General features: G+C 39.0%; 1 protein-coding gene across 3 annotated transcripts in view; it reads left to right on the top strand.

Annotated features, from left to right (window-relative positions):
- Nucleotides 1-571: 571 nt before the first annotated feature.
- The window catches only part of ADAM22 (ADAM metallopeptidase domain 22), a 267,600-nt gene continuing 258,465 nt past the window's right edge, over nt 572-9,706 (top strand). For all 3 annotated transcript variants that reach the window (XM_006834320.1, XM_006834319.1, XM_006834318.1), the window contains exons 1-2: nt 572-874; nt 1,358-1,518. In XM_006834320.1, coding sequence (XP_006834383.1) covers nt 790-874; nt 1,358-1,518 — 246 coding nt within the window. In that variant the 5' untranslated portion in view covers nt 572-789. The remainder of the gene's footprint in view (nt 875-1,357; nt 1,519-9,706) is intronic.

Here is a 9,706-nt window from a genome sequence, read left to right as displayed (position 1 = left end):
ACAGCTTTTTACATCATATTGTAAACGCGTTCTGTTTACTCAACCGTATCTGAGAAAAGGCGCCTCTTACATTTGAGTCGTTTGTGTCCCCTGTTCTGGGTTAATCGCCTGACACATTGTAGGTCTTCAATCAATATTTATGGACTTAATTTACCATCCGTGAAAGTGTGATTTTCTGATAATTTAGGTAACTACTAAATTTGTAGCATTCTTACATTTGCTTGTTGACGTTGTGGATGAATTCCGGCACCCTCAGCAGTGGTGGGAAATCCTTGGTGTCAGGGAGCTAGCTAGCGTTGACCTCTAGCCCTTCGACTTTCTACCCTCTGCAGGATGTAGAGGACCTGGCTGTCACGAGATCGCAACACTCCGCGTTGTCTAGCCATGCGCAACGTGAGAGAGAACTACATTTCCCAGTTGTCTCTCCCGCGCGCTCCCCTGCCCGCGCGGGGGGCGAGTGCACCCGGAGCTCACTCCCTGTTGTGCACTGGTTGCCTGTCTGAGCCTGTGCCAGGGGATGAGGTGGGAGGCGCTAGAAACCACTTAGCTTCAGCCAACCGCCCAATGCAGCACTCGCTCGCTCCCCCCGCCAGCGGAAGCGCCCGCGGAGCACAATGCTGCACTGAGGCAGCGCCTTGGTGGAGGCTGCAGCGCAGCAGCCGCCGCAGCACCAGTCGGGGCTGGGAGGGGGCGTCCGAAGGGAGTCAGGGGCCACCGGGCGAAGGAGCCAGACCTGGATGCCCATGAGGAACTGAGCGTCTTTGGCAAGGCGAGCTGACAGGCAGCACCATGCAGTCGGAGGCAGCTGCGTTCCTGCCCTTCTTGCTGCTCTGCGCCTTGGGGACCTGTCCCCCGGCACGCTGCGGTCCAGCAGGTAAGTTCGCCCCATTAGTGGATGCGGGACGGGTGGTTTCCCGGGAATTTCTTGAGCCTTTAGGCGCATTGAGAAGTGATGTTCCTTTTTTCCTAGTGCGCGAGAAGGTATTTATTTGGAAGGGTGGAGAGAGGTGCAGCAAAAAGACGTGTGTGTGTGTGTGTGTGTGTGTGTGTGTGTACGCGTGCACGGATGCATTAGAAGCGTTTGGTCAAATGCATCTTTTTTCTTTTTCTGCAAAAGAAGAATGGGAAGGATGGGAAAAGGAGTGTCCCGCTTCTGGGCCCCGATCTTGGATGCTCTGAGATGAACTGGTCCAAGGCTCTCCGACTAGTGTGTCTGCGTCTTTCCAGATGAAGTCCGGGAGGGAGGGGGCGGTGAGATTTTGCTGTAGGAGACGTAGGACCGCAGGGTGAACCAGTGTGGGTCAGGATGATATTTTTGTCTCTTATCACTCCCTTCTGCTCCCCTTTCTGCCTGGAGAAGACGCCTCGTTGACAGAGCTGGAGAGGAGGAACGACAACCGCTTCCTGGAGCGCCAGAGTATCGTGCCGCTCCGGCTTATCTACCGCTCCAGCGGCGAGGACGAAACTAAGCACCATGCGCTGGACACGCGGGTGCGGGGCGACCCCGGCGGTAGGCAGGTGAGAGGCGAGGACCAGGTGGGTGGGTGGCTCTCCCCCCCACTCCCGGCGACCCCACGTTTGTTCTTGGTTGCCTCGGAGACGCGGTGTCTTCGGCGAAATGCGAGTCATGCATGGCATTCCCTGTACAAAAAGGAAAGGAAAAAGGGAACGAAAAAGAATGGAAAGAACCACAGGCCTAGGGCTAAGCTTGAAGTTGACTTTGTGAGGAAGATCCCCACCAGTCCCCTAGAGTGAAGCAGATCCCCTCCCTGCTGTCAAGCAAAAGCTATACATATGGGGAAAGGGATATGGTATTTGACCAAGGTTGGCATCATTACTGTTGTTTTAATCCTCAAAACAATGATTTTAAGTGATTTAACCTAAAATGATACTGTAGAAAATTTTAGAAAAACAAGTATAGACATCCCAACAGAAACTCAAATCCTAGAAATAAACTCAACTTTGAGATTCTTGGTGGTACTGGTGGTTATGTGTCTTGGAGTCGGTCCGACTCATAACGAGCCTGTACAGGGTGTCTGAGGCTGTAAGTCTTTACGGGAGCAGAAAGCCTCATCTTTCAGCTGGTAGTTTCGAACTGCTGACCTTGAGGTTCGCAGCCGGATTCGCAATAGTACAGTCTAATTTGTGGACATTACAATGTGCTCATCTACCTATACCTCCTGATGTGACCCTGTAGGATCAGCACTGGACTGCAAACCACAAGGTTGGTAGTTCAAACCCACCAGCTGCTACTTGCAAACCTTATACAGGGTAGCTGAGTTGGAAACTACTCGATGGCATTTAACAACCACCACTCCAGAAAGACTCGTTGGTTTTTGGTTGCAATCCTTGAGTATTTTCTGACTCATTTGTTGTTGCTCTTGCTGGGTTTATAAGGTTGTAAATCTTTGCAGATGTAGAGAGCCTTGTCTTTTGGGTGGCAATCCAGTGTGCCATCACGCTCTGTTTAGTTACAATTGTTGTTGTTGTTAAGTGCTTTTAAGTCCCTTCTGACTGGTAGCAACTCTGCATAGGGTTTCCAAGGAGTGGCTGGTGAGTTTGTACTGCCAACCTTGTAGTTCAAACCAACCTTGCAGCCCAATGCTTGTATAGCACGGCACTAGGCTGTAATTAGGGTTTGTTTAAAAAAAATCAAATTTTACCATTGCACTGTACTTTATATCATTATTACATATCCAAATATGCCTGGAAATGATTTTGAACTTACTGCTTAGTTTCGGGTAAATATTTTGAAGCTATGTAAATATTTTGGGTATCCACCTACCTATAGTAGGACTTGTTTGTGTAGTTGAAGGAAAGACTTGTTCAGTTAGTTGAACGTTTGTATAGATTTCAGTAAAGGAAAGGCAGGCTGAATGTTTTCACATGTATAAACATTCATTAATATTTAGGATGTATTTTGGTGATGTAATACTTATAGTAACTTATTTGTATATGTAAAATAGGTATAAATAGGAAAATAATTAAATCTGTAATTATAGTCAAATTTTAATTTTGATAAAATATGCTAAAATAAAATAGGCAATGAATTTAAAGGATTGTAGTAGTATCTTTCAAGTTACATTATTGTAGTAGAAAATCTGATAAGCCAAACCTTTAGTGAAGAGCTTTATTATTTGAATTAATGTTTGGAAAGTACTTCTTTTTCTTCTCAATTTTGATTTGTTTCCATGGTAGAACTGAAGAAGCAGGAACACAGTTTCATCATTTTTTTAATAAGTTAAGATTATTTTTGTTGAGGAATGTTCTCACATGTACTTACAACCATTGTTTTAAGAAAAAATTTAAAAACATACAGAAGTAGACATAGTAGTATTGAATTCTCCAGTTTCACAAATTAACAACTCATATCAATTCTTGTTTTATGTATACATTCTTCATTTTTTCCTCTTCTTAGTGCTATAAGATGAGCATGGGACTGCTAACTGCAAAGTCGGCAGTTCAAACCCACAAACTGCTCCTTGGAAAGTATGCGGGTTCTCTATGAGTCGGAACCGACTCGGTGGCACTTAACAATAACAACATATTATTTGGAAGTAAATTCCAGACATCTTTTCACTAAGGGAAAAAAAAACCAGTATGTACCTCTAAGAGATAAGTATTCTTTAAAAAAATGTAGCCATAATATTTTCATGTCTAAAAATATTATCACTTGTCCAGTCTTTTCAAATTTAGAGTTTCCTCATAAGTACCATGTGTTTATGTTTGTTTGTTTGAATTAGGATCCAAATGTCTACAGATGCAATTAGTTGATTTGTGTGTGTGCTTTGTTTTTAAAATATCTTTTAACATATAGTTTTTCCCTTACATTTTTATGTCTTTTTTCCTTGCAATTTTTTCCTCGAAGACATAGGGTCTTTTGCCCTGTTGAGTTTCCTACAGTCTAGATTTTGATGATACAGTCATTGCTTTCATACAAACCACAAAGGCTTACTGGGAGAGGAAGGGAGTCAGAAAGGAGAGGCACAAAAAATGAAAAACACATGATTGAATCTATTGAGCCTGGACACTCCCAGAGTCTCTGCTTCATGCAGGTAATGTCTTCAGACCCCTTACGTCCTTCTCTGATGTGGTAAAAGATCTCTCACCTTTGGAAAACAGCAAGTTCTTATTCTTTTTCCCCCATATGAAGCATCATTTTTCCAATGTTTTGGCACACAGACCTCTCTAATTATGCAGAAGATACTTTGGACTTTGTAGCTCCTTTTCTACAATAATAAACCTTATAATAGGAAAGAATCATTGGCATTTGGTGAGGTATAAGTGAATTGCTAGGGTTTAGATTAAACAGCATAAATTATTAATTCAAGTCAGAAATGGAAGTGAAGATACTTCCTTATTATCAATGTAATTATTACAAGAAATTATACCAGTGCCGGACACACAGGCAGGTACACAGGGCACATATTGGTTAAATGTCTAGATCACCTGGGATGTCCTTGTATTTGTCATGCTCCTTAGACTGCAATTGGCAATCGGTTGCCACAAGTTCACTCTTCCTACCCTGGAAACCCTACACAGGCTCTCTATGAGTCTGAAATGACTCAATGACACTTAACAACATCAGCAACTGTTGGGAAAATTTTGAAATTCTTCCTGCATCTTGGTATTTCAAGTTTCTTTGAAAGCTGTTGTTGAGACCCCAAAACCTAAGTTAATTAATTTTATATGGACTTTATTATTTGGGCATATGTTTTTTTTGGTATCCTTGGACATTCAGTAAATGTTATATATGGCATATGTGTTATATTCTTTGTACTTCAGAAATAAAGCCAGAGTGATTTTCTAGTTGTAGCCCTTAAAGAATTCACAGGTAAGTGGGAAGATGGATGAGTGAATGAGCAATTACTCTCTGCCACCACTGGATATTTTGCTGGAGGCAAGCAGAGAGAGCTATGGGAGTAGAGAAGACACTTTACTTAACCACGGTTGGTCAAGGAGGGCTTCAGGAGGAAGTGATATCTGAGTAGTGTATTGAGGGTAAATAGGAATCTTCCTGATAAAAGTGGGGAGGAGACATATCAGAAAGAGGGTCAAGTACATAGGGATTTAGGACTTAGGATACTTTTTTTGGGTTAACTTCAAATAGGATTTAAGGGACAGATGAGACCAAACAGGAAAGCAGGGGCAGATGCTACATTACCTTCATGACTTGCTGAGAAATTTGCATTTGTTCTGATGATAGTTCAGAGCCATGGAAAGATTTCAGTAAACAGTTACCTGACTAGATTCATGTTAATGTGGGATAATCCTATTGGTTGGAAACAATTTTAATTTCAAGAGGTTGTGATTGTTTAATACATTGGTAAATGGCACTAAACATCTTAAGAACTTAGATATTGAGTATACTGAAAATATATTAATGAATTACTATTTATAAAGCACTTAGAACAATGCTGGGCATATAGTAAACATTATATAAATCTTGGAGTCCTGGCATGATGCTGTAGGATAAGCACCAGACTGCTAACTGCACAGTGGATCAAACTCACCAGCCACTCCTTGGAAACCCTATACCTTATTCTGAAAAAAGAAAAAGCAAATACATGATTATTGTTATCAAATTATTAGTAAGACACAATAGGGGAGATGGTGCCTATATGGGTATCCAGTTAAAACACACTTAACAACAACAACAATATGAATCTTAAATGACACTGACTCCTTCAGGCTGCCGGGTACAATTTTGACATTTTATAACAATCGCATCATTACAAAGTGATGCCCAGATTTCCTGAATTTATTATAGTCCCTGAAGTGAAGTTACAGTTTATTCTAATTTACCTAATTTAGTAGAATTACATAGTCTTAAAGATGGAAAACACCTTTGAAGTCATCTAACCTAATTCAGGAATTACTTCTGACCTGGTAAGATGGGGTCCATTGAGTATAAGAACGTCATCAATGTACTTGTCTTAATGTTAACCTATGATAATATAGATTGTTATTGTTAAGTGTTTTGATTTGATTCCAACTAATAGTAACCCTGTATAGATTTCTGAGAAGTGTCTGGTGGGTTTGAACCTCTAAAACTTGTGATTAACAGTCCAGTACTTATCCTATAGCGTCACACAGGATTCCATGACAGTATGTAAAGCACTTTAATTTTACTTTTAAATGTGTCCTGGTTTCAATTTCTATCTCCAAATGGAAACAGAGCACCTAAGTTTTTGGAATAAATTTTGGTTTGTTTCTGTGGAAATACTGGCAATTTGATGGGTGTAAAATCAATATTGTATATAGAGAATCCATATTGTGAAAGAGTTTTAGCTATATAGTCAATTACTTGAATACATACTTTACTTTTATCCCAAGTGGAATGAATGACCCACACTGAAAGCTTATTTTGCCTTGAAGTTCTAGAAATAATACTAAAAGAAATCATATTTGATTGTGGGAAAGGTTGCTATCCTCAAGGTTGTCTTCTTTGTCTGAATTAATTTCAATCTGGTAAAATAACACTAAGAACTAGAATATTCAAAATATTCCATCTGCCTTTCTTCTGGCTTGATATTTGTGCTGAATGGATTGTGTATTCATAAATAAAGGTATACAATTGTGTTTTAACTGGATACCCATATGGGCAAGATCTCTCCTAATAATTTGATAACAATAATCATGCATTTGCTTTTTCAGAATAATCACCTTAATGATTACTCTTCTTTTAAAAATTTTTTACCAACCACGTATCTCAGATCTAGCATCAAAGATAAGTGATTTGGTGGGCTATTTTGCTGGAATGAAAATAAAGTATGTATTATTTCTATTGTGTGGTCACATCAGATTTTTAAACAAATAATTTGTTAAAACCCAGTGTTTATGTTTCCCTACAAATAGAAGGCAGTTTTTATCAGAAGGCTTGGTTGTCACTGAAGAGATGGCCTACTTATGTTCTCACTGTCTCTTTTACTGGGAAGTGTTGTGGCTTTTTAAGGAGTTGGTCAGATGCCAACAGCATGGCTCTGTAATAGTTTTGGTAATCGGTAATGAATAGAAATAAAGCAAGATGGCAAATAGTAGGTATGCTCCCTTTTTCTGCCTATATTTATATATGTGTCTGAGCATGGATGAGCTGTGCTTAAAGTTGTGCTGTTTCTCTTGGGAGCGATGAGTCAGCTTGATGGTAAATTGCAGTTACTGCTTCCCTGGTGGAAAGGATTCCTAGGAATTACAGCTTTGGAAGTATTTTACAAGGGTAGCACAAACATCTTTCTTTTTTTATTTTCAAGGATGCATTATTTTATACCTAAGTAGCTCAATATTTATAAAGTTTTGCCACAAATCAAAACTGTTATACTGACATTACTAGTACATATTTATTATCCTAGTAACCTTATCTTACATTTAAATAGTTAATGGCTGCCTAGCTGTGTGCCACTGAGTGTTGATTCTGACTCATAGCAACCCCATAGAGGGTTTCTGAGTCTGTGAATCTTTATGGGAGCAGAAAGCTTCATCTTTCTCCTGCGGAACAGCTGGTAGTTTCGAACTGCTGAACTTGAGGTTCGCAGCCCAACACATAACCCACTATACCATTATTGTTGTTAAGTGCCTTGTAATCGATTCCGACTCATAGTGAACCTGTATAGTTTCCAAGTGGCAGCTGGTGAGTTTAAACTTCCAATCTTACTGTTAGCAGTCTAGTGCTTATCCTACAGTGCCACATCAGGACTCTACTACGCCATTAGTAAGTATGCTTTTAAATAGTTGATAAGAAGTGAAATTCAGAATTCTAGTTTTCTGGCAAGTTTTGCTTTTACTCAATGAGATCTCAATTTGTATATATTTCTTTTATGCCTCTTTGAAATTCAACAATTTGGCTGTGCACAAAAGTAACTAGTCTTGTATCACTCTCTACTTTACAGTTGATACGTGGGAAATTATGAATGACACCTAGATTAGGGGTTAGTAAAAACTGTACTGTTATTTTTTCATGTTGAGAACACTGCCAAGAGTTCTGCTATCATTTTTACAGTTGGAGCCTTTCTAAAAAGTACATAGAGGGAAACCTCAGAACAGGGATCTCTAAGGTCATTGTTGTTGCTGTTGAGTGCCGTGGAGTCAATTCTGACCCATAGTGACCTTGTATAGGGTTTCCAAGGAGCAGCTGGTGACTTTGAAACGCTGACCTTGCAGTTCAAATGGCTTTGCAGTCTGGTGCATTAATCCACAGCGCCACACCAGGACTATAGTGTTCAATAATTTGGCTTAAGAAAGTCTCATGTATCATTAGGAATCATAGATGAGCCCACAAGGGAACGAGCATGTCATGAAATGGGGGAGGGGTGTGTGTGGACAGAAGAGAAGGATGGATTTTTGAAGGAAAAGTGAAAAGAAAAAGAAAAGAATAAAAAAAGAGAAAATACTTATAATAGTGTTTATATACTGTATATAATATGTATTTATAATACTGTTAAATTTGTTATATCTGTATATAATACTTTTATATCTATATATAATACTGTTATATTTGTTAGTATAATTTACTTATAAGTAATATTTACTTACATAAATATCATTTATAATATTTGCTTAAATATTGTAAGTATTTTATAATAGAAAAATACACTACTTATAATAATTACACATACTAAAATGTTTTCTAAGTATTTGATGTATATTACTTTACTGTGTCTTCACAGAATCACATGTGATGAGTAATTGTGTCATGCACAAAGTCACAGAGGTAGTAGGTAGTTGAAAGGGACTTTGAATTTAGGCATTTTAACTCCACTGACTCTATGCTTAACTGCTGGGCTAAACTGGTAAGGGACCAGTTTCTTTAAAAGTCATTTAGGGCACAGGGATCAAAGAATTCTTACCTCTGTCCCTTTGGAAGCACTCTTATTTCTTGCAACTCCTGAAAATATTTAAGGTATTAAACATTGAAGAAAAATAGAAATATTAAATGTTAACCAGGGATCCATATTTGGATCTCCTTCTCCAAAAGAAAAGGGACAGACTGTCTTTTGTATCCTGATATTACAAGTAGATTTATAGTGCCAACTGTGAAATCATTCAGTAATAGGGACACGTGAATCAGTAATTACCAAAAACCATAGCTTCTGTGACTATCTGGTTGGATGTGTTTACTGTGGTAATAAATTACTAGAACGTAAATAATAGGTAAAAGAGCTGAAAAAATAAGAATGTTTATTGAGTATTTACTTTGTGTTAGGCACTCTGTTGAATGATTTACATGTACTATCGCTCGTTATAAGGGAGATACCATCATAACCATGTTAAAGATGAAATTAGAGCTTAAAGAAGCCAGTATACATGCCCAAGATCATACAGATAATAAGTGGTTGTTGTTGTTAAGTGCTGTTAAGTTGATTCTCACTCATTGAGACCCTGAATAGGTCCGAGGAGTAGCTGGTGAGTTTGAACCACCAACATTTTGGTGATCCTATAGTGCTTATCCTATAATGTCATACCAGGACTCCAATTAGTAGTAGAACTGAGAAAATAAATCTCCAAGTAATGTTGGAAATCTGTGTAAAATAATCCTTTTGCGATTTTAGTTGCTTATGTAATCTATGGTTGTGCATCCATTTTTGAGTTGATGTATAACTAAAATTTACACATGGACCTCGCCAGATGGAGCACATAGAAATCAAATAGACTACATCTGTGGAAAGAGAAGATGGAAAAGCTCCATATCATCAGTGAAGACAAGGCCAGG

This window comes from Chrysochloris asiatica, unplaced genomic scaffold (genome assembly GCF_000296735.1).
Source record: "Chrysochloris asiatica unplaced genomic scaffold, ChrAsi1.0 scaffold00010, whole genome shotgun sequence".
NCBI classification, from domain to species: Eukaryota; Metazoa; Chordata; class Mammalia; order Afrosoricida; family Chrysochloridae; genus Chrysochloris; species Chrysochloris asiatica.
The sequence above is the reverse complement of the archived record's forward strand: the minus strand, read 5'-3'. Positions and strand labels throughout refer to the sequence as shown.